General features: G+C 43.8%; 1 protein-coding gene and 1 long non-coding RNA gene across 4 annotated transcripts in view; one reads left to right on the top strand and one right to left on the bottom strand.

Annotated features, from left to right (window-relative positions):
* The window catches only part of Specc1 (sperm antigen with calponin homology and coiled-coil domains 1), a 251,057-nt gene that overhangs the window by 221,020 nt on the left and 4,511 nt on the right, over positions 1 to 25,526 (top strand). For all 3 annotated transcript variants that reach the window (XM_055594127.1, XM_055594125.1, XM_055594129.1), the window contains 2 exons: positions 9,465 to 9,581; positions 16,069 to 16,128. In XM_055594127.1, the coding sequence (XP_055450102.1) occupies positions 9,465 to 9,581; positions 16,069 to 16,128 (177 nt within the window). The remainder of the gene's footprint in view (positions 1 to 9,464; positions 9,582 to 16,068; positions 16,129 to 25,526) is intronic.
* LOC129666831 (uncharacterized) lies at positions 1,142 to 19,933 on the bottom strand. Its single transcript, XR_008718657.1, has 4 exons — positions 19,851 to 19,933; positions 17,023 to 17,083; positions 13,749 to 13,846; positions 1,142 to 1,287 (listed from the first exon to the last, which is right to left on the bottom strand). It is a non-coding gene; the product is annotated as an uncharacterized LOC129666831 (long non-coding RNA).

The raw sequence follows: 25,526 nt of genomic DNA, 5'->3' as shown, positions 1-25,526 counted from the left end.
AGATGGGCACACTGCTACAGCCTGTTTCTTGCCTCTGCTTTTGTAGCACGTACATTTCTTCAGAAAATTTAAAATCCAAGGATTTTTTTTCAGACTCACTGAACTGAGAGAGATGTGAAAGACAAAAACCCAAATGCTCGGCTTCCCAGCGGCCCTGACGGCTACACAGTTGCCCTGGAAACTGAGGTGGGCCCTTCTAGACGTTCATGTAGCACGGATGCCCCTGGATGCCCAGCGGCTGTTCCAAGGCAGGAGTGCCTGAACCATGCAGACCAACATGGAGAGGTGTTACCATGGCAGCCTGTTGCTCTCAGCCAGATGCCTGTCCCAGCTGAGTAATTGCAGGGCAGGCTGGAGAACGCTCCAGTTCAGCTCTCCGGGGCAGTCACAGTGGACTAATTCTAGCACGGCCTTTGCTGCAGAGGAGGAGGGGCTGCCAGAGCCTACTCCCTCAAGAAGAGCTACCATCACCTCCCTCTTTTGGTCTTTGCCTGGCTTTTTGGCCCAGCTTCTCTGGAATTAGGGTGTTTTGAAGAGGGCCCAGAGGGCCTTCCTAGAAGCCCTAGTGACTGCGGAAATCCTAAAATGGACCCCACACTTGCCTAGTTCTACCCAGTGTAACTGGGAAAACTAAGCTTGCCGTGTGTTCTTAAGCTCGGTAATAAAAGAATTTACAGGCTCGGAAGGAAGCTTGAGGACAATTTTATTAGTTTCAGAGGGAAACATCAGTTCAGGCAAGCTGAAAATCCTGGCCCTCACCAGGAGAGGCGGAGATGGAAACAGACAATGCCTTTCCGCCCGCCATGGAGGTCAGAGCAATAGTAAGAAGTGCAGAGTGTCTAGAAGAGCACAATTGGGAGCACTGAGCAGAGGGTCTAAGTTCAGAGAGCACCCGAAGACCGCAGCAAGGTCACACGGTCAGCTCCCGAGAAGGCACACAAGGCTGTGAGCTGAGAGGAAAGCCAAGCGAGCACCAAGGTGGTTATAGCCTCTCTAGGGCCTTTATAGCCCCGCCTTTCCTATGTGGTTTTTATTTTTTTTTAGGTTTTTTTTTTTTTTTTTTTACTGTATTTCAGGGTGCTTTGCCTTGTTAGATAAACCCAGGTCAGTGAAGCCTTCCAGCCTTGTGTAAACTTGTTACCACCCAGTCCCTGTTTGCCAGCCACAGTCCCTGCACACTCCCACTCCAGAAATGTAGTCCCCAGAAATCTTTTTGATGAACAGAACGGTGATGATCAGTCAGTTGTCTGTAACTGCTTTCATGCTGCTGACAGTCGTAGACCTTGCCTAAAAGAAACCACAAGGCTTGTTTTCTATTTTATCTGTTGGTTAGAGAACAGACTTTGGCTTTTCAGCTAGAATTTGGATTTTCTAGAATTCCTGCGTTACAGGGAGTTTAGTTTAAAATCCTTGTGTGTTGTGGAAGACTCATGTTCTACAAGAATAAAATACAAGTTTAAGTCAGTTTGAGATCATGCCAACTCATAATCTCATGAAGGGCGAGGACCAGGAAAGCCATGCCATGTTTATCCCAGGAAGGCATCCTCTGTAGCTTGCTCTTAGATTAATTTAGAGAAAAATTGATTAAGAATGTGGTGAGATGAAAAAGAACAATTTTAAGAGCGAATGTGTCTGGTGTAGTAGTACATGCTTTTAATCCCAGCACTTGGGAGGCAGAGGCAGGTATATCTCTGAGTTCGAGGCCAGCCTGAGCTACATAGAGATTTCCAGGATAGCCAGAGCTACATAGTGAGACCCTGTCTCAAAACAAACAAAAAGAATGAATGGGATTGGTGAATAGATTAAAAGGAAGGTTGTGTGAGGGTATAAACATTGAGAACCAACAGCATCAAAAGGAAAATAGAAAATCAGAGCTTGAAGCAAGGTTAACTCCTGCCGATACGTTTACATAAATTTACCTAAGCAGATTTACATAAATACAACCTGTCTTTGTATGGTAGCTGGGTGGCTGCAGTTGCCTTACCTCGTATTTCATTAACGCATATACAAGATTTAATAGGAAAGCCTTTTAAAACCCTGCATTATTGCTTGTCGTATTTTAAACTTTAGTTTACCTTTTTCTTTTTTATTATGCCAATCTTTTTTTTTTTCCTGTACTTTTCTGCTGGGTGTATAATAAGACCACATAGATATCCCAGAATTACTATTTTTAACTGTTAAGGACAATTGAGAAACTGGGCCTGGGGGCGGGGGTCACTGAGAGTTGAGAGGAACCTCTGGCTCCTTTCATCCTTTCTTTGCTTGAGCAGTTTGCCATTGCCTGGGCTGAGTCGGGGTCTTGCTGACCATGGGCCTTTCTTTGGAAGCACAGCCCTCTGGTGACTTTCCTCCTTGCAAAATGTATGCTGGTGAGAGTCTGCTGTCCAGCTCTCTGTGGCCTCTCTGATGTAGAGGACAAACAATTCCTCAGAGATGCATAACCCCTGCAACCAAGCTGACCTTGTAGGACAAGGGCCAAAATACTGGTCTCCTTTCACACGCACATCGGTCTCCAAGTACGGCTGTTGAATACTCAAAAGGCCCGTTATGCCAGTACTGGAGAACAAACCATACTTTAAAATACAGCTGTTGTAGCGCCTAGATAAAGGCTGACAGGGACAAATGTTTGATAAAGCTGGTGTAAGACTGTTTGCTAAGGAGAAGCCTGACACGTTTAGTAGAAACTAAATGTGATTATTTTGATAAAACATAGAAATCCTCTTTAAAACACACAAAGAAAGTTGAGCACACAGGGCCGCCTCGAAGCTCAACCCCAGGCGCAGGCCGTCTGGTGTGTATGTGTGAGTCTTAGTCCTCCAACCAAAGCCCTCATGTAGTGAGCCGATCCGTTCCCCAAGCCACAGGGACGTCTTCGTATCATTTGTAGATCAGAGCTGTCAGCCTTGACTAAGACTGCTTATCTGACTCTTTGTTTTAACTTTAATTGCTTTATGCCCTAAAAGGAATGGGAGCTAAGTTGGCTATTCTAATTAATGCAACCATTTACTGATAATCTAGCTTGGTACCATGTAAACATAAAAACTTATAAATAATATAAGTGCAGTCATATAAAAAGATAGCACCTTTATGAAAATACTAAGGATTAGCCAGGTGCACTGCTGTAATCCCAGAATTTGGGGAGGCAGAGGCAGGCCGATCACTCTAAGTTTGAGGCCAGCCTGGTCTACAAAGCGAGTCTAGGAGCGTGAAAGCTACACAGAGAAACCCTGTCTCAAAAAGAAAGAGAGAAAATACTTAGATTTTGTTTATATTGGCAGCTTTAAGGTAGCCTGCTGTTTAGATTCTATTCTATAAGGCAATGAGCAATTTTTTTTCTATTTCTAGAGTTTTCTGTACACTTTTTCTTTCTTTAACTAAATTTTTATTTTTTATATATTAATTACAGTTTTTTAATTTTGTATCCCAGCTGTAGCCTCCTCCTTCATTCTCTCCCCATCCCACCCTCCCTGCCTCATTTCCTCCCATGCCCCTAACCAAGTCCACTGATAGGGGAGGTCCTCCTCTCCTACCATCTGACCGTAGCTTATCAGGTCTAATCAGGACTGATTGCATTGTCCTCCTCTGTGGCCTGGCAATTTGCCGGCAAAAGGTGGGATCTGGAAAATATCATCCTGAGTGAGGTATCCCAGAAGCAAAAATACACACACAGTATATACTCACTTATAAGTGGATATTAGACATATAATATAGGATAAACATACTAAAATCTGTACACCTAAAGAAGCTAAGCAAGAAGGAGGACCCTGGGTAAGATGATCAATCCTCACTCAGAAAGACAAACGGGATGGACATTGGAAGAAGGAGAAAACAGGAATAGGACAGGAGCCAACCACAGAGGGCCTCTGACTGACTCTACCCAGTGGTGTATCAAAGCAGGCGCTAAGACTCATAACCAAACTTTGTGCAGAGTGCAGTGAATCTTAGGAAAGAAGGGGGAGATAGTAAGACCCAAAGAGGACAGGAGCTCCAAGGAGAGCAACAGAACCAAAAAAAATTTGGGCCCAGTGGTCTTTTCTGAGACTGATGCTCCAACCAAGGACCATTTATGGATATTACCTAGAACCTCTGTTCAGATGTAGCCCATGGCAGCTCAGTATCTAAGTGGGTTTCCTAGTAAGGGGAACAGGGACTGTCTCTGACATGAACTCAGTGGCTGGCTCTTTGATCACCTCCCGCTGAGGGGGGAGCAGCCTTGCCAACAAGCAATTCTTAATCCAAAAGCTGTACTTTTTTTTTCCTTTGAGAAAGAATCTCAGTATATGGCCCTGTCTAGCCTAGAACTCTCTGGATCAAGCTGTCCTCAAATTCGCAGAGATCGCTGGCCTTTGTCTTCTGAGTACTGGGATTAAAGACGTGCCACCATACCTGAAATCTATACTTTTAAAAACATAATTTTTATGTAAATTAGAAAACCAGTAACTTTAAAGACATAGAGCTTAGCTGGATTCTTGATAAAGCTTAAAGCAGGCCAAGCAGACACTTTAGTTTAAATTGTACAAGATAAAAAATCTTTTAAAACCCCATTTTTTTGAAGGTAGAGATATAGAAAGGCAGCAGTTTGGTTTTGTTGTTTGTTTAAAATAGCAATAATTTTTTTGTTAGATTCACTTATTTTAATTTTACATGTATGAATGTGTTGCCATTATATATATTACTGCATGCATTTCTGGTATTCTTGGAGGCCAGAAGAGGGTTCTAGACCACCTGGAACTCCAGTTACAGGCAGTCTGATAGGTGCTCAGTGGGTGCTGAGACCCTAACCTGATTCTCTGCAAAAGCCACCAGTGCTCTTAAATATTGAGCCATCTCTACGGCCCCAGAGCAATGAATTTTAAGCTCAATGTTATAACTATAAGTTAAAGTTCATCTTAGCAATGTAAGTGTTATTATCATCTTAATGTTTAATAATATAGCCATTATAATATATATATAAATTTATACAATGATACTGTTTGTTGGTATTGTATCTCCTATCATCCCCACTATGAAAGGAAACTTATGAATATTTGGCAAACATTATCATTTTTACATGTATTACAGCTTTAGTAGAAACTTAATATTTAACATGTAAACCTTAATGTTTCTAAAAAAGAAACCCATTAGAATTAGTCCAGCCCGTATTTACAGTGTACTTGACCCAGGACATCCCAACATGAAACATTTTTATGTCCTGTTATTTTTCATTACCTATGACTATTAAACAAATGAAATAAAATTAATAATATTTTAAAAAAGTTTGGAGAAAGGAAATTTATTTAAAATCTCTGTATCCAACATCAGATTTTATAACCTAATGAAACTTTTCTCTTATGACTCCAATAAAAGTTGTTTTAAATAAGCAAATAGCATTTTAAGACTTTATAAAACATTTAATAGGCTCAAAGATACTCTTTTAATGGGCGTTAAGAAGGAAAGTGAATGCCTTACTTTATAAGTATTTACTTTAAAGGCCTTGTAATATATTCCCCAAAGACTCACATTCACACACACTTTTAAGGTAGGCTCTATTCCCATGTCTCTTTTGTCACGGGTCTGTCAGTCTGTCTGCCCTTTGGTCATCTATCAGTCTGCCTCTAGCCTGTAAGGTGGTTGTGTCTGGGATGAGTCCTTCAGGTCTGTGGAAACTGAGTCCTTCAGATCCATGGAACCTGAGGCTCTTGCACTATTGAACATTCTTAGCTAATAGCTGTTTGTGTTAGGAAGTTTTAAAAATAATTATTTAAGGAAAAAAATAGAGCAATAGGACCTGCATAAGGAAAAAGTTGTATTTGTTCAGGAAGGCAGAACTGCTGTGAAAAGGACAGAGTCAGGGCTTGGAAGTCTCCATAAGACAAGACAGAATCAATGTGGGAGACAGGTAGACATGCCCACTGTGTGCTAGTTTCCTGGTGCTGCTTCAGGGGTCCCCAGGGAAGGATGTCACTTTTTTTTTTTTTTTCCTGAAAGTCTATGATTGAACATGCACTCTAGTTGTTCCAGAATGTCCAAGCATTCTCCTTAAAGGAATGCTGTAAGGTTAGCGTAGACAGATAACAAAGAACTTGCGTTCTAGCGTGCTCTGCGGGAGCCACTGTTGTACAGGACAGTCGCTGAGCCTAACTGCCTCCATCTCCTTGAGTTCAGCTGTGCCTGCAAAAGATCCTCACAGCTGGGCTTGTTGGCCACTGCCTTTCCTTTATAGAAGGGGGCTGAGGGTGTGTAAGGGGAGAGTTAGGGGACCCTTATCGGAGTATCTAGCCACTCCTCCCAACCAAGTGTATGCAGTTCTGCCTTAACGCACGTGGCATTAGGGAGGGGGCTCCGGTTAGATGGCCATAGAAGAGTTTCCATTTTCACTGAGTGCTGACCTCCCAGTGTGGCTGCTTTAAAACTGCCCATTCTCCTGCCCACCACCCTTAAACTCACTGGTTTCTCAAAATAAGCGTTGATATGTTGGTAGAATTGCACCTCTTTAGTTTGTCATTATGATCTTTGGCAGAGAGTTAGTCATTGCTTATATCTCCTCCAGGGAAGGAATTTTACCAGCAGCCATATTGCCTGTTATTTAAGGCACTTTAGGTCACTTCCGGTGATTTTCACAAAGCAGGTCCAGCTGTAGGTTGGTATGAGCGTTTAAGATTTTATCTTTTGGCTAATTTCACCCCCCTCCCTATTTGTATTGAGGGCAGACAGTATTACAGTGGGATATTTACTTTTTTTTATATTTTCAGGATCAAGCATCCCAACTCTCTACATAGTCCAAGGAAATAGAAGGCAGATTTCCCATAATGATAGGTCTTAGTTAGAGTTTCCATTGCTGTGAAGAGACACCATGACCCGAGGCAGCTCCTATAAACGAAAACATTTAACTGGAGCCGGTTTAAAGTTTCAGAGGTTTAGTCCATTATCATCATGGCGGGAAACATGACAACGTCCATGCAGACATGGTACTGGAGGAGGAGCTGAGACTTCTACATCCTGAGCCATAGGCAGCAGAAGGAGACTATGTTCCTGGGCATAACTTATAGGACCTCAAAGCCCTCCTCCACAATGACACACTTCCTTCAACAAGGCCACACCTCCTAAGAGTGCCACTCCCTATGGGCCAAGCATTCAAACACATGAGGCTCTGGAGGCCATTCCTATCAAACCACCACGTGACACAGAAGTAGATTTCCCATAATAGAGACAATCTATGGGAAGTAGATTTCCCATAATAGAGACAAGTACTAGAGGAGCCTTTGGAGTGGAGGGAAAGAAGTGTCCCCTATTGCCTTCTCCAGGCCCTACTTTCTGTCTTCAGATTCTCTCCGCAAGGATCTGTATAGGTACATAAGGATGTAGGTGCAAAAAGATTAGAAACACTAATTTTATGGGTTGGAGAGATGGCTCGGTAGTTTAGAGCCCTTGTTGCTCTTGCAAAAGACCTGGGTTGGATTCCCAGCGCTCACATGGTGGTTCACAACCATCTATAACTTTAGTTCCAGGGATCATACTCCTCAAGGAAATAAGACCTCTATCCTAAGAAACTCTTAAAAAAAATGAAAAGAAAAAATATAACAACAATAAAACAGAACAATTTCTGAATTATGAAACTACAATTTTGGACAAAAGATGATTTTGTGAATAAATGGCTTTGCCCTTTTTATTTTAAATGGCCACACAGATTAGAAATGCATGTGGGTTGAGGTTTTTCCTTTGAATCTGATGCTCAGGAGAAATGCCTTATCACAGAGGAATCATTTCCATACCCATAGAGGCAGGTCTGTTCATAGTAAAAATGGCAAAGAAATGAGAGTGGTTAGGACATAATAGAGCAGAAGGAAATGACTTATATATCTAAGAGAGTCCCTCAGGACACGCTCAGCCTGGCTTTTTATCATTTTAAGCCATGCTCCTGTGATGTCTCACTCTCTAAACTTTCAGTCCATTGAGTTGGGATCCCAGACTTCAAAACTCCTGTCTCCATTGCTGTTATTATATTTATGTGTGTGCCACTGCCTATGTGTGAAGAGCAGAGGACCAACTTTCAAACATCTTTCTCGCCTTTCACTGTGTGGTTCCTGGGCATTGAACTCAAGTGGTCAGGCTTGACTGCAAGTACCCTTACCCACTATACTAACTCCCCGCCCCCTGAACATCTTTTAAAAATGAAATCTTTGGGAAGATAACCTTGCTTATCACTGTGTGTCAAGCAGCAACCCCAACGAGTGACCTGCCCTGGGGGAGGAGCCTCACCCCCCACTGGAATGATCCTTGCTTGTTCTCTGTGATAGCTGGGAGACTATTGAGCTTGAGTAAAGCTGGACTGTTGGATATTTTGTGGGCTCCTTTTTATCACCCTTCTCCACCCTTATTCCACCCTTCCAACCCCCAACACTAGGTAGGAGAGAAAGAAGGTTAGAGGGAAAGGGGGCGTTGATATCGTTAGACTACTTCCTGCTTTGATCTTCAGCATCAGGACACTCAATTTCTTCTTGTTTCTTTGCGCGTGACCATTTGACAAACAGCAGCCAACTACAACAGCAAGCAGCAGCAGAAGCAGCCACCCTGCAGCCCCTCTTTGAGCTCTAGCATTTTTAATACCCTTTCATGAGTCCCCATGATTCCAAACATCATACACTTGCATTAACTATCTACAGCTGGCAAATTCATGCCCCTGCTAGAGCACAAGGCAAATGGTAGTCAGCTGCTGTGGACAATCTGAAGCAGCCCCATATCCCACACCTGGATTAAAACAAAAACGTATTTCCATAACATTTCTATGTTCTTTAAAGAAACCAAAATTCTCACTACACCTGAGGTTTCTCTCGCCCCTGGGAAGTTGCTCTATTTAAGACAGGGAGTATAGAGCAGGAGCAATTGTAGCTTGGGCTCTATGCTCTTGTTTTGTCTGATCTGTTTGTTGTTTGGTTATATGTAGTTATGATGACGGTGATAGGAATAATGGTGATGATAGTGATGGTAATGATGGTGATGGTGGTATAATGATGTTGATGATGATGGCCATAGTGATGGTGGTGGTGGTGTTGATGGTGATAGTGGTGATAATGGTGGTGGAGATTGTAATGATGGTAGAGGTGACGATGGTGATGATGATGGTAGTAGTTGGTAGTAGTGGTGATGATGGTGGTGGTGGTAGTGATGATTGTGCTCCCTTGGCCAATAAGTCTGGGAAATGCTGGATGCACAAAGTTCATTTGTGTAGTAATTTGAAACAAGATTTATATCAGGCTTTAATGGTTCCCCAGGGGGTGAGAATTCCCCATGATCTCATCTTCACCTACACATGTACCTGCAAATGGATGTGGACCACACAAGGCCATTCCTACTACCAAAGTTAAACACACCCCATGAAAGTTAAACACACCCCCTTACGTTGCCTTACCCAAACCCAGCACATTGTCTGACTCTTGTCCTTGGCAGTACAGTGGGGGTTAACACTGGCTTTTCTCTCTCCACAGAACATTGATATCACCAATTTCAGCAGCAGCTGGAGCGATGGGCTGGCCCTCTGTGCTCTGCTGCACACCTACCTGCCTGCCCACATCCCGTACCAGGAGCTGAACAGTCAGGAGAAAGTGAGTCAGTGTCTGTGCCACCTCGTGTCTCCCCCGGGAGAGCCAGCTTCTGCAGCAGAGCATTACTGGATGGGTGGGAAGGCTTAATAGATCTGGGACCTCAGGACGGGCACAGGGGATGGGATGTGACTGCACAGTGGGGTCCTATCCTTAGCAAATAAGTTTCAGCTGCCTTTCTCAGTCATACCCTCTGTTACCAAGAAAAAAGAGTGAGTCCCAGTTTACTATAGTTGCTGAGAAGATCCTGTTGCCTGTTTCCTAGAGAAAACCCTGGTTTATCTGTGACCTTCATTTTTCAAAGTCTCTTCTAGTGCTAGGGGTGGAGATAGGGATGGTAGCAGAATTCCCTTCTCATCTTTTAAAGGAGGTTCATCTTTATTCTGTTGAGCTGATTGGATTAGACTCATCCGCACCCCAGAGGGTTGTCAGCTTTATGGGAAGTCAACAATGGAATTGTTGATGTCATCTAAGTCCACCAATGGAATTGTTAATGTCATCTAACTGTATAGACCAGACTGGCCTCGAACTCACAGATACCTGCCTGCCTCTGCCTCCTGCCTCTTGGGTCAAAGACACGTGCCACAATGCCTTCCCTAATCTCACCCTTTAAATACCTCCCTAGAGGGCTGACAAGGTGGCTGGCTCAGTGGGTAAGGCCACTTGCTCCCAAGCTTGACAACCTGAGTTTAATAACTAAGATCCACAAGGTAGAAAGAAAGAAGCAACTTGTTGTCCTCTGATCTCCACACATGAGCACGCATGTACACACACACAATAAATAAATAAATAAATACATGTGATACAATTTTAAATAAAGAAATAATGTGTGGCTAAATATTTGGATACCAGATAGCCAAGTTGGTACAAAAAAATTAGCCATCACTGAGTATCTTACAGGACTGGCAGTATGGCTCATGGTAAAGCAGTGATCCAGCATGGACCCGACCCTGGGTTCAGTTTCTAGCATTGAGAAAGTAATTTCTTCAAAGCATCTTCATGCAGAGCGCTTTGCAAACTGTCAGACATGCCAAGTAAGAGTTGAAAGGGTTAGGCTAACTTTGTAACCTATATGTCTTCTAAAGCCTATAGTTTTGAGTTTTAGGTCCAGGTTAAGCTAAAGCCTCTTAGTACCTTTCCAGAGAATGGAGGAATGTGACCCTATCTGTGAGGACAGATATAAAAAAAGGCAAGCAAGCAATGACCTTCACTCAGCAAAAGAAGGACCAGACCCTTGTCTTTGAGATGGCATTTCTTAGCAACAAACCTAGACTTCTTCTGAGTAGCTTTTGACCTCCAGCCAAAAGTCTGTAGCCCCTAATCTTCAAGGATGAGCTAACCACCCCCACCTTCAATTGCAGCTGCATCCACACTTGGCAGGACTGGCCAAGCTTGAGCACCTAAGATTAACCAATTATCTTACTTTATAGCTTCCTCATCCAATCCTAAGTTGCCAAGGCTGCGACTTCAAATCTCCCGCAATTTTTCTTTTAAAAACCTAAAGTCCTTTGTCTCCCGGTGCCACTCTTTGTTGACCGGCAGGGGTGACCCCATTGTGCAATGGTTAATAAATCTCTTGCTTTTGCAACGAGTCTTGGTCTGGGGGAGTTTCTGGAAAGGGCGCAATCTTGAACTCCTGAGCCTTGGGACCCCAGGTCTTACAGAGTATGTAATGTTTAGGAGGAAAAATATGCAGTGAATCATGTTAAGTCTGAGATGTCTAAATTATTCTTCAAGTGTTGTGTCAGGCAGGTAGACAGCAAATCTGGAGTTCAGATTGGAAATCAGAGCTAGAAGAATGGATGTGGGAGGAATCAGTGAAGATTAGTGCTGTGTGGTAGCACTTCCTGAGATGAAGCAGCATTTTGTGTTTGTACTGTCCAATAATGTTGGAAAGCTAGATAGAGATGGTTCGTGAAGCCTTGAAGATCAGCTAGACCCCTCATCTTAAGGGAACTATCTTAAGCAACTTTAATAACTATAGCAAAGTAACTGAGACTGTGTATGTTATAAAGAAAAGAGGTTTGGTTAGAGATTTGAATGCTGGAAATCCAAATTTGGGGCAGTCATATCTTTCAACCACTCAGAAGGGCCTCCTGGTATGTAGCATTACAACAGTGAGACCATGTGCCAAAGAATGATGCGGGGTGAGACAGGGAGCCAGAGAGGTTCAGAGGCCAGGGGTGCTCTCCCAAAAAGTAATCAGTATCTCATGAGAACTGCACTGAACTCTTCAGAGAGTAAGATTCCCAGTAACCTGCTTTATCCACACCCTAAGGGTTCCATTACTTCATATGCTACTGCCCACGCTTTCAGCGCAGGAACCTACTGGGACACAGTCAAGCCCTGTCTATAGCACAGTAGAAGCACCCAGAGGGGAATGACCCAGCAGAGGGAACCAGAGGGGTGCAGAGTGGGGGCCATCAGCCATCACAGAGGCCAAGGGCACAGCGGGGAGTCTGATCTGGCATTCCCTCCCCCACCCTCTTGAGTTTCCACCCCCACTTCCTCACTGGTGTGATGTTACAAAAATAACTATGTAAATTGTGAGCATAGCAAACTTCAAAATACTCAGCAGTCCTTCCTAAAACGGTAGCAGGTTAAGCTTGAGCATCTGCTCACCCACACACTCTCAAGCCTTCCTGAAAGTGACGTGTTATCTGTAGTCAACAGGCCTGGCTTTTTTGTCCTGGAATCAGTTCAGATCTGTTCAAGAATAATGGGCCTGCAAGTGTTTGCTCTCACACTTTGCTTCCTGGTGACCAAAACCCCTTGCCTCACTCTGGATCCCTGAGATTCTAGTACTCGGCACCCTGCCAGCTACCCAGTTGCCTTCTGCAGAAATGTGCATCTGGGCAGTCTGGCATCAATTTCTTGTTTCTGTCACCCTTACAGGACAAGGGCCCTATTTCCCACACATCTGGTGGAGTTCCTTTTTCTGATCTTTGCTGATGTCATTGAGGAGTACCAGTGGTGAAGAACCACTATAAGGCAAGATTAAGGAGGCAGCATCACATACCAGGAGTGTCAAGTTCAGATCTGTTTGGCTTCATAGCCTCCCTGTCAACTCTAGTTGAGTTTGAGTTCTAGCACCTAGGGCTCTGTCAGTTACCACTGGCCACTCCTCCCTGAGAAATATCTGGCCCCATCCGGGCTGCACCTTAAGTGGAAAAGCAGTGGCTACGGCTCAGGATGTAGCCATTGAGGAGGGCTGGGGTACACTGGGAGAGGTCTGATCCATCTATTCCAGAGGAGGGTTATAAAAAATGACGAGCCCATTAGTACAACATCAATTGAGCATGTGTGGAACTTTTGATGAGAGTAATGTCCCTGAGGCCACAGTACTACTGGGCAGGTTTCCTCAGAAAGCACATGTTTGAGGTTGGGCTTCAAAGAGAACATGACGAGCACAGACCCTTCTGGATGTGTGAACATGGTCCAGACTCTTGCCTATTAGTCTCGTGTATTCAGTCTGAGGGAGTTGTTGTTTGTTTGGTTGTACTTTGTGGAATACTCAGCCATCAAAAAGGGCACTAAGAGAAATATAAGAATGTGAGACTCTATTAAAATTTAAATATAAAAATAGTAGATAAAGAAGCTGGGCTCAGGGGTAGAGCCTATGCTTAGCATGAATGAAGGCCTGGACCTTTTCCCCAGCACCAAAGAAAATGAGTTAGTTCAGAATTTGAAATCAGAACTGGGCACAGTGGTGCTTGCTATAAACCCAGCACTTGGGAGGTGGGAGCAGAAAGATCAGGAGTTCAGGGTCATTGTTAACTACCCAGGAAGGTCAAGGCCAGGCTGGGCTACATGAGACTGTGTCTCAAATATGGTATTAAAGGGATATGCAATCACAGGGTGTACATTACAAACCCTGGAAGGTTTGGTCGAGGTATTTTGTTTTCATTGGAAATACATTGTCTTCAGATGTGAGCCTGTGAAGCCCCTGCACACAGCCCAGAATCAGGTTTATAGAATGGACAGTGATTATGTTGGTATTTGAAGCTGAGTACAAGTGTGAGTCAAATCCATTCTCCCACTTACTTGCAGAAAGATACTGCATCAGTACGGTACTCCCAGCCAAGCTGCATCAGATAGGAACAGAAAGTCCCAGGCTCACACCACCCCACACACGGGGCAGGCACTGAAGCATGGCCTCTCTGTCCTCACCTGTGTGGCAGAGCTTCTGCTGAGGCACAGCTCCCGGTTTGAAGACTCTGGATCCTTCCCGGCCTCTTCACTGGGCATGCTCTCTTCTGTTCTCTGGCCTTAGCACAGCAGAAACAACAGTGTGCAGTGAAAGTGTATTAGCATAATGACACCTGGTCACTGGTGTCCTGCTACCATCAAAAGGAGGAAAAATCATTTTTATGAACAAAAGAAAAATCACCCCTATCACGTTCCATGCTATGCTATGGAACTGCTGGGGCAGTTCTCCAGTATGGACTGTGTTCAAATTATGCTTAAAAGACACTTTCATTTGAATCATACTACAGAGTCTTAGCAGAATTCTAACTAAAACATTTCATTTATAAATGCCTTCTCTTTAGACCTTATTAGTAACCCAGTAATGCAAATTAAAACAATAAAAGACCATGTTTAGCCTGACACATTTGGCAGGTTAGGAAGGATGGTTATTGGAGCTAAAAACGGTGTGCCTTTTTAGGAAGCAGTTTGGCATTGCAATCTCATGAGCCGTAAGCACTGTTTGTTTCTCAGCCTCCTGAGCAATGTAACCTAAAACTTGGCTTTCAATGTTTAAATTTAAAATAAGAACAAGGGCTCCATTAGCACCAAAATAGGGATTGCTCCCCGCTTTTGGGTTAGGAGGACCCATTTACCAAGTCTGTTCTGCAGAACAGCAGTGTCTGGGAGACCAAGGGTCCAGTTCTCACCCGTCTATCTCTGCAGGTGTCAAGGAAGAAGGCTGGTGGACTGGGCAGTATCACCATGGATTAGCAGCTTCCCAAGGCTAAACCACAGGCTAGAAGAAAGCACGAATGGACATGTCTGCTTTTCCTCTGACCGCGTTTATACAGCCACAAGCTGACTTCAGTGTCAGGCGAAACTTTTGGTCTAGGGCCAGATATTTAGACAGGGCCGAGTGTAGACCATGGGAAAATGGAAAAAAAGAAAATTATGTATAAACGACCTTTCACTCCTAGACTCCAGTGATCTTCCCTTAGCTTCTTAAGTAGCTGGGGCCACAAATGCATTCCCAGCTTATGTATAACAATTTAAATATGACGGTGGTAAAATGCTTGTCTAGCATGCACAAGACCTGGGTTCAATCCCTGAGGAAGGAAAAGAAAACTAAGTGCATCAAGTTGCAAAATTATACATAGAACATAAAGTGTGAACATGCTTCTCAATTATACTAAAAGCATCTAGTTATATTTCTAAAACTTGAGCTGGGAGTGGTGGTGCACGCTTTTAATCCTAGCACTTGACAGAGGCAGGTGGATCTCTGTGAGTTCGAGGCTAGCCTGGTCCACAGAGTGAATCCAGGATAGCCAGGGCTGTTACACAGGGAAACCCTGTCTCAAAAACAATAACAACAAAAAAATAGTTTCTAAAATGTAATGGCTTTCACATAAATTATTGAGGCAGGACGGCATGACAAGTGATTGAGATGATGTGTACGAAGGGATGTCAGAGACTAGCCAGGAAGAGTCTCAGAACAAAGCTCCTAAGGCTCCGTGGCTCTAGGGAGCAGTGCTGTTAGTGTCTAAGGGGAAATTATTTCGGCCTAGAATCCTTTGTCCTCCCACTGTTACCAAGCATGATGGCAAAAAGAGGACTTTTCTGTATGACTGTGTCTGGAAAGTGTTCTCCATAGCCTGTCCTAAGAAGATGGGGTGTACCTCTACAGTGGGTTCTTGGGGCAGAAAGATTTCTTTGAATAATTGAACAATAATAACGACTGAGAGCTTCCGAGTGTGAGACGTAGAAAGTGAGGAGTGAGTGATCCAAGGACTCCTACTCCAAATGTGAGGCAGATCCTCCCTGTGAACAGAGAAAAGCAGCAGGTTGCCAGGAAGGAGGTAGGAATTCTACACAAGCACCAAAACGAGTAAGAAATCAGATGATGAGGGACAGTTCTCTAATGAGAGAAGTCTGGAGCCTGTAGAAACTATGGGGAGCAGGCGAGAACAAACTTTAGAAGAAGGGTTGGGACCAAAACTCAACAAGTTGTCCCCTGACTGCCACAGGCCGACCAAGGCATGGGTGCACACACAAACAAATGAATTCTAAAAAGAAATGGCAGTATAAGAGGATTGCAGTCACCAAGAGATCACTATAAAAAGTAAAGACACAGTAGAAAGCAGTTCTGTTGAGGACTAGGATTGGGGGAGGAAACAGTTTTTCATTCCGTTATATTTAATTTCCTTCACTACTGACTTTTATAATTGTTGTGTCTGGTGAGTAGTCTGTAGGGTATCTGCTGCCATCCCTTCTCTCAGCCTTTCTCTTTCTCTTTGTAACACAGAAAAGGAATCTCTTGTTGGCATTTGAAGCAGCTGAGAGTGTAGGCATCAAACCCAGCCTGGTAAGTATCCTATTTTGTATCCTTTTGATATTTTCTACTTTATGAGGAAGAACTTCCTGCTACCCACTGAACAGATCCATGACACTCAGTTCCGTTTGCAGATCTGTTACTCATGATTCCTCGTATGAAGTTATCCATTTGGTCTGAATGGGATTTAGACTGGGCGGGGGGTGTTTGTTTGTTGTTATTCTTTTGCCTGCATGTGTGTCTGTGTACCCCATGTGTGCCTGGTGACCATGTAGGCCAAAAGAGGATGTTGGATCACCTGAAGCTGGAGTTAGAGGTGACTGTGTGCTGCTGGGGGATGCTGGGAATGAAACCCGGATCCTTTGGAAGAGCAGCCAGCGCTCATAACTGCTGAGCCGTCTCTCCAGCTCTAGACTCCGAGTTTCATTATGAATAGTTTTCAGTTCTGGCAAAACAGTGAGCTAGATTATCATTAAAATCCTCCTGTGATTTGAAATCTCAGTGAAATGTTGTTGTGTTTGTTTTTTCTTTTTGAGACAGAGTTTCTCTGTGTAGCCCTGGCTGTCCAGGAACTTACTCTGTAGACCAGGCTGGCCTTGAACTCACAGAGATCCACCTGCCTCTGCCTCATGAGTGCTGGGATTAAGGGCTGCTCTACCACCAACCATGTTTTCTTTTTAATATCAGCTGGGCATGGTGGTGTACACCTTTAGTTCCAGCACTTGCCAGGCAAAAGCAGGTAGTTCTTTGTAACTTCAAAGCCATCCTTGTCTGCATAGGGAGTTCCAAGACAGCTAAAGCTATGTAGTGAGTCCCTGTTTCAAAAACAATAAAATAAAATAATTTAAAAATATCAAATATAGAGCCATTGGGATGGCCAGCACTTGCCTCCGAGCCTTTTGACCTGAGTTCAGTCTCTGGACTCACCTGGTGGGAGGGGAGAAAAAGTCCCAAAAGTTGTCTTCTGACGTCTCCTCACATGCCTTGGCTGCACAAAAAGAAAGCGTCAAGTACTGAGTCCTCAAGAAAGAATGAAAAGTAACTAGATACCAGAAATCTAAAACAAAGTGAAAAGGAAGCTACAAGGTACAAACTAAGACATTGTAAGAACTCCACCTGCTCCTGGAGAGATGAAATTTGTCTTCCCCTTTGAGGAGGGTTGGGGGTAGGTAAAAAGGCCAGATGAGGTTTGGAATACAGATCTCTACCTGGAACATTTAGCTAATCTCTGTGATGCAGGAAACTCCTGATGTTTAACGGCTGCTGAAATATGCCCAAGCCAAAATTACAAAGCAACCCTCCCCACCCTACCCCAAAAAAAAGGTTGGCTTGAGCTAGTCCTCAGGTACACCAAATGAAAGGATTACCTGCCGAGATGCAGGGGGAGGGTAATGAAGATAACTATTTAACCCTATCAAGGAGATCAGAGGCACCAGCACCGGGGAGATGGCTCAGAGGGTAAAGTGCTGAGTGGGCAAGCACGAGGACCTGAGTTGAGAGCAACCCTACAGGGTAAAAAAGCCAGGCGCGTAATCCCAGCACCAGGGAGGCTCCTGCCGCCCGTGACCTCCAGGTTAGGTGAAAGTGAAGAGGGACAAAAGGAAGACACATGTCAACGTTTGGCCTCAACTCACCAATGCACCCACACACAACACAGGCACACATACTAAAATACCTAAAGAGAACATATGTGGTGGTTCAGAGCTAATCCTAGTTTCTGGGAGCCGAGGCTCAGCTTGGCTCTTGAGTTCAAGCTCAGCCTGTAGTGAGACTCCCTCCAGCTCCAAAAACAAGGGAGAGAGAGAGAGAGCGAGCAAAAAGGACACAGTGCTCTCAATATAAAGGAAGAGAGATTCAGAAAAGATTCAAACCTGGTACTGCAGTTGTTAGGAAAAGAGCCTCAGTCCTCCCAGCCCCAACAAGCTAAGCCAGTTAAGCAGAATGACCGTGAAAGCAGGGAAGGGGGGGATTTACACAAGGTGGCCACACTAGGAACGGAGAGGCCCAGGGACCCCTGCACAAACACTCCCTGTCCTTCTTCAGGGCCCTGACAAGAGGCTTTGGCTTAGACAAAGAGCAGGAGATGTGTAATAAATAGCCCTGGAGCGTCCTCCTGCCTGTCCTTACCCATCACTGTCTAGTCTCAGGTCCCCACTTCTGGGTGGGCTCACAAACAGACAGAACTGCATGAATAATTCACGGAGACGAAACTCCTCCTCCTGCTGGCAACAGACTTCATCCTCCCCGTATCCCAGCAAGAGGTTCCTGGAGAAATCACTTCTGATTGCATGTAGTTTAAAAATGCCAAGGGTGCCAGGTTGCATTGGTGCATGCCTTTACTCCCAGCACTCAAGGGGCAGAGGCAGGCAGATCTCTGTGAGTTCGAGGCTAGCCAGAGCTGTTACACAAGGAAATCCTGTCTCAACCCAAAAAGAAAACAAAAACCCCCCAAACAGAACAAAACCCAACCAAGTGTAACCCAATGCAGTACGTGTGTGTGTGTGTGTGTGTCTGTGTGTGTGTGTGTAGCCAGGCTGGCTTTGATGTCACTATGTAGTTGAGAATGACCTTGAATTTCTGCTCCTCCTGCCTCCACCTCCCAAGTGCTGTGTTTAGAGCCATGTACCACCACCATGCTTGGTCAAAATTGCTTTTGGTTTTAACCCACATACACTTGGGTGTGTGTGTAGGGGAACGACCAGGAAAATCTAAGCTGAAATAACAGTGAGGTACAAGTCCATAACTCTCCAAGGGTGGGAGGAATCAGAGAAATAAAAAGTGGAAGAGCTGTGAGAAAGCAGTGCTATGAATGATGTCATACCAATATAAATTTGAGGCAGAATGGACAGTTTTGTAGAAATACCAATATTCTTCAAATAGTGAATATAAGTATTTTCTCCAAATCTTACTCAAAAAGTAGAACACTGATTACTTAAGAAGTAGAATCCAGCTGGAGGGCTCAGCAGTTGAGTGTACTACTCTTGGAGAGGACCCGAGTTTGGTTCCCAGCACCCATGTCCGGCAGCTCACAACTGCCGAACTTCAGTTCGGGGAATTTGACACCAGGTTTTGGCTCTGCAGTCACATCACTCTTGTGCAGAAACCCACACATGTACACATAAATAAAAATAATAAAAATAAGCTGGGCATGGTGGTACATACCTTTAATCCCAGCACTCAGGGAGGTAGAGGCAGAGGATCACTACGCTTGAGTCCAGCCTGGTCTAAAAGCCAGTCCAGGACAGCCAGGGCTTTTACACAGAGGAACCCTGTCGTAAAAAATAAATAAATAAATAAATAGATAGATAAATAAATGGATGAATAAATAAATGAGTAAATGAATAAAATAAATATAAATAATAACAATAATAGGTCTTAGAAATAAGTTTTCATGTATCCATATCTGTTTAAGTACATACACGGTTTGGGAGTAAAACAGATAAACAAGGGAGATCCTTTCAGAGTGGTAGTGTGCCCCAAGCTCTAACACACGCTCCGGATCAGCCACCATGAAATGGGCATCTTAAGTGCACGCCACAATCCACACAGAAAGAATGGGCAAGTGTTGCTGGCATCATTGCTGCTGCTGCAGGGCTGCTGTGGCGTGCCCTCCAGGACTGACTGACTATGGCTTGGCGAGGGTTCTCTATGGCCTTAGTCATTCAGTCCACGACACGCTTGCTTCCTCAGGGCATGTACAGAATAGTCACTGCACAAAACCGAACTCCCAAAAGCAGGAACTCCAAGAGCCTTACCCATTGTCTCTCGAAGGATTTGTGAGTCCAGTTGGTGATGTCAGTTGCTTTTTATAAGTCTAACCATCATCTTAAGTGGTGTGAAGTACCTTCGCACTGTGGTGCAATCATTGCCACTCTGCTTCCGCAGAATTCTTATCTTGCAAAATCGAAACTCTGAGCCTGTTAAGCATTAACTGCCCATCCCCACCCTGGGCCCGGCAGCCACTGTTCTGTTCCTGGACTCTAAGAACTCACCTGTTTCAGACTCCCCATGTAAGTGCATTTGCTCCACCATAACTATGTCAGGTTTGGCTTGTGTGGCATAGCATGAGGTCCCCAGAGTTCATCTGTTAGACTTCACTTCCTTCTTCAGGTGAGTTAGATGGTTTTACCACATTCTGCCCATCTGTTCATTCATGACTGAACACTCAGGTACCACCGTAATTTAGCTCTTCCGAGCAAATGCCGCTGGGGATGGGGATGCGCAGGTGCCTTCTCTTTTCATCACCGAAGGCCCTGAGAACAGTGCCAGGCTGTTGGTAGCAAGCGTGTGCTAGCAAATGAATAAAACAGGAGACTGTAGTCCATTTCAGGTGGATTTATTTTTAGATTCATTTAGTTTTACTTTGTGTGGGTGAGCGTTTGGCCTGCATGTGTGCGTGTGCACACACATAAGCCTGCTGCCTGTGGAGGCCCCAAGAGACTATCAGATACCTTGGAACTGGAGGTCGAGGCCATTGTAAGTCGCCACGTGTGTGCTGGGAACATAACCCAGGTCCTCCGGAAGAGCAGCCAGTGCTCTTGACCACTGAGCCATTTCTCTGGCGCCTGTGGTGTACTTCTAATGTTCTTTATAAGTTCATCAGCACCAAGGTACTAAAATTCTTAGCGAGTATTTTCAAAGTCAGGTTCATTTTCATTCCGGCTGGGGAAATTTTGTGTTCCTTTTTATTTGTTCTGTCTGCTGCATTCCATTAATTAGGTACTTAAGTCATAATAGTCTATCCCGAGGTTATTCACACCAAACTACATAGGTTTGTGTGGGGTTTTTGATTTTGTTTGTTTGTTTGTTTGTTTTGCTTCAGAGCAGAGGTACCAGTTGCAAAGGGCTCTTACTCTCAGAAGGTACAGGAATGTCACTGAACTCATCTCTTCTGTCGACTGATTAACTGATTCCTTTAGCAAGAAGCCCCCTGAGAAAGGCTTGCCTTATCCTTAGGAGGGGGAAAGATGGTATCATCCAGATTTAATGCTACCGGGAGCTCCTTTTTATTTCCTCTTCAAAAAACACCTCCATTCACACCTGCGGTGGACAGACATCAGGCTTGCTACCAAGCCTGATGATTTGAGTTCAGTCACTGGGCTACACATAATGGAAGGGAAGAACTGAGTCCTGCAAGTGTTCTCCGACCTCCACAGGTGTGCCATGAGATGCATATGTAACACACACACACACACACACACACACACACACACACACACACGCGCACGCGCGCACGCGCATTGGGTGAATGACTATCTTCTGGTAGAATCACAGCAATTACCCATAAATGACATGACCATTTTATTGTACGTTTTTAGGTAAGAGTGTTTTGTCACCTGCATGCGGTAATGTCATTGTTGTCGGTTAGATTTGGATATTCTTATAGTACCTGTCTCCTTTTTGTGTCTTGTTTTGTGGCCCAAGTGGGTCTTTGAGGCAGTTTCACTGCATAGCCAAGGCTGGCCTTGAGCTCCTGATCCTTCTGCCTAATCTCAGAGTGCCGGTAACTCTCCAGAGGGCATGGCCACAACCCTCTCTGTTGTTTTAATGTGCATTTCTCTGAAGGAAAACTATGCTGAGCTCTCTTTTGCCCATAATTCTTTGCTGGCCAGTCATCTTCCTTAGTCTGGGGTCCTTGTCTCTTTCTAAATCTTATTGGTTTTTTATTGTTGAATTTTAAAAGATTTAGATGTATATACATACACACATGCTGGATACAAGTCCTTATCCTACTTGATTTTCAGATATTTTCTCTCAGTCTGAGACTTGTCTTTTCATTCTCTTAACAGTATCTTTCTCGGAGCAAAGTTCTAAATTTTCACCCAGTTTGTTAGCTGTTTTCTTTCCTGGTCAGGCTTTGATGTAATTAGAAGCTCATCACTCAACCCGAGGTCACAAACTCAGACTTGTTCTTGTGTCTTTCCTAGAGCCCTCAGAAGTTTGTATTGTGGTCTCTAATTGGTCACTGTGTGAGCTGTGAAGTACGCATTAGCTGCTTGTTTGTGGGTTTGTTTTGTGTATGGCTGTCCAGTCCTGCACCAGGTACCAGGAGACCACCCTCACCTTGCCCCTTCCCAGAGCTGCAGCTTCGCCCTCTGTTGTGCTTCTAGACTGCTTGGTGTTTTATGCATTCATAAATGTTAAAATCATTTGCCAATATCTACCACAAATTACGATTTACTGAGATTTTAATTGGAATTATATTATATATATATATATATTTCAAACTGAGAGTAATTAATAATCTTAACAAAGTTATCTTTTAACTCAAAAATATGTGTACACTTATTTAGATACTTGCTTTCTGCCATGTTTTATAGTTTTCTGCTTATAGAGTGTGTACATGTTATGTTAGATTTGGGCTTTAAAACTATGGGTTGGGAGGTGGAGAGGTGGCCCAGCAGTCAGGAGCACTGGCTGCTCTTCCAGGGACTCAGGTTCAGTTCCCAGCACCCACATGGCAGCTCACAATGGTCTGGAATCCAGTTCCAGAGGATCTGATGCCCTCATCTTGGGTATCAGACATACATGGGATTGTAGTGAGAATTCTGGAGTTTTTGTTTCTTTAAGAAAACTAAGCAATAATATAAGAATATGTTTTTTGCTTTAATCCCAGGGGTGGGGGTGGGGCTGCTTCGCAGCAGCTGACTACAATTTGCCTTGTCCTCTGGCCAGGGTGTGGTTTTGCCAGCTGCAGAGTTTTCCTCCAGTGTGTGATGTTTTAAATTTTGGGGACTGCGCTAGGTGCCATGGCACATGCCTGTAATCCCAGCACTCAGGGAGACAGAGTCCAAGGCCAGCCTGGTCTACAAAGTGAGTCCAGGACAGCCAAGGCTACACAGAGAAACCCTGTCTCCAAAAACAAAACAAAACAAAACAAAAAAAGAATTAATTAAAAAATTAATTCTGGGGACTTTTCAGAGGATAAATGCTACAGCCTAGAGAGGCAGGGTTGCTGTGGTTGACTGGTTGGTGGTTGGATGCTGATGGTTGCTTTTGGTTGCTGTTGCTTGCCATTTGTCAAGCGTGTGCAAAGAAACCAGAAAAAGAAATTAGATATCCTGATGGTGAAGATCAAACTTGCCCCAAGGAACTTGACGCCCCTAATCAGCAGAAAGTAGTCTAACAATAACATCACACTCTTTCCCTTGTATCTTTTTTTTTCCTCCTGTCTACTTTTAGGGGACTAAAAGGGTGGAGAAGGATGGAACAGAGTAAGGAACCCACAAAGTAGCAAATATGGTGCAGAGACATATGTGCAGGGAAAACATTCATACACATAAAATTTAAAACAAACAAATCTGGGAGAAGTTGTAAATAGGGTTTTTTTTTTTTTTCTGATTAAAAATCCCAGTTTGTTAATTCCCAGCACACAGGAAGGTGTCTGGGGTCTTTGGGACTGTCTAATGGAACCATGGTAACCTTGTGAGCAGACTTGGTTTTCAACCTCTGCAATCCTGATATCTACAAAACTGGTTTTATTGTCTCCTTTGTAACCTGTATGCTTTTTTATTTCTTTTTCATGCCTTTTTATATTAGCTAAAATTTTAACTACTGTATTAAACAGAACAAGTAAGAGCGTCCATCTTTGTCTTATTCTTGCTTTGAGGGAGAAAGCATTGTCAGTTAGGTATGATGTCAGCTGTTGGTTTGGGGAGGTACATACTCTATATTGTATAATAAGTTAACTCCTCTTTTTTGTTTTTTGAGAATATTTTTTATCATGAATGGATTCTGAAGTTTATTGATCATATTTTTTCTCAGTCTATGTGTATCGAACTGGGCTAGAGAGATGGCTCACCTGCTAAAGGCTAGGCTCATAACCAAAATATGAAAACATCAAACCAGCTTTGCATAGCCTCCCTCGATCATGATATATTCTACTTTATATATTAATAAATTCAGTTTACTAATATTTTTTCAGTTTACTAGTAGTTTTGTATCTATTTATCTAAGAAACTGATTCACGGTTTTCTTGCCGTGTCTTTGACTAGTTTTGGTGGTAGGCTAATCTGGCCTCCCAGGATGGGAAATGTTCCCTCTTCTTCTGATTTTGGAGACTGAATAATTGGTATTAGTTCTTCTGTAGGTGTTTGGTGGAATCATGTGAACCTGGGTTGGTAAATTGAACCAAATATCATATGTGGTGAAATTATTACCAGGACAACCTACCTTTCTCTTCCAGAAATGTGCAAAACGTTTCTTCAGAGATTTTCAGTTTTTCAAAACAGGCTTTCTCTGTGTAACAGTCCTGACTGTCCTGGACTCGCTTTATAGACCAGGCTGGCCTCGAACTCACCGCGGCCCACCTGCCTCTACCTCCCTGAGTGCTGGGATTAAAGGCATGCACCACCACACCTTGATCCAAGATGTTTTTTATTCAGTAATTGTTGGTGTGAAATGATCTGAGTAAGACTGTGACTAGTAACTGTACTTTGAAATCATCTGAAACTGAAAATGGTGTCCTCTACAGCAGAGGTTCTCAACCTGGGGGCCACGACCCCCACAGCAAACTTCTCTCTCCAAAAATATTGCTATTACAATGCATAAAGGTAACAAAATTAGCTTGGTGGTGGTGGCACACTCCTTTAATCCCAGCACTCAGGGAGACAGGCAGGCAGATCAATGTGAGTCCAGACTGGTCTACAGAGTAAGTTCCAGGACAGCCAAGGCTACATGGAAAAACCCTGTCTTGAAAAAAACAAAAAACAAAAAATTTTTTTTCACAAAATTCTAGTCATAAAGTAGCAACAAAATAATGTTATGGTCATGGGTCACCACAACATGAGGAACTGTATTAGGCAGGTTGAGAACCGCTGCCCTACAGAAAGGAGAGTTTGCTGTCTTTCTTGAGTTCGTAGGCATGTCAGAGCTCCTCTGCCTGCAAATTAGCACAGCCTTTAATCACAAGTCCATGCTGCCATTAGCAACCCCTGCTGCATTTTTTTTTTTTTCTTGGAAGAACTGTGTAGAAGGTCCCACTTGCTTTGTACCCTTCCCAGTAGATTGTGATATACTGATCATTTTAGCATGACTAAGGAACACAGCAGGAGAGAAATGATCAGGTGCTGAGTCAGTGGCTGGTGGAGAGCTGTGTGTCATCACCCAGGTGCAGATGTGCTCAGCTCAGCCTCTTTTTCCATTGCATCTCTGCTTCTGGCTTATGTTCTGTTACGGACACAAAAGACTCAACATCCAATCCCGACGTTAATAATTAAACATGTTCTAAAGAGGTTGGCAGAGGCCAACCTGCCAGGCACCTAGCCCTCTCACTGTCTCGCCACTGTTTGGCCTTGCCCTTATACATGCTTGTTAAGCAAACTTACTTGCAAAATTAGCCCCCAAAAGGAGTAAATTAATAAAACTAAAATCACTGAACAGGATGGAAGGAAGGAAGGAAGGAAGGAAGGAAGGAAGGAAGGAAGGAAGGA

The sequence above is a fragment of the Psammomys obesus genome, unplaced genomic scaffold, assembly GCF_907164565.1.
Source record: "Psammomys obesus unplaced genomic scaffold, mPsaObe1.curated_primary_1811, whole genome shotgun sequence".
NCBI lineage: Eukaryota > Metazoa > Chordata > Mammalia > Rodentia > Muridae > Psammomys > Psammomys obesus.
Note: the sequence above shows the minus strand (reverse complement) of the source record. Positions and strands in the feature narration are given on the sequence as shown.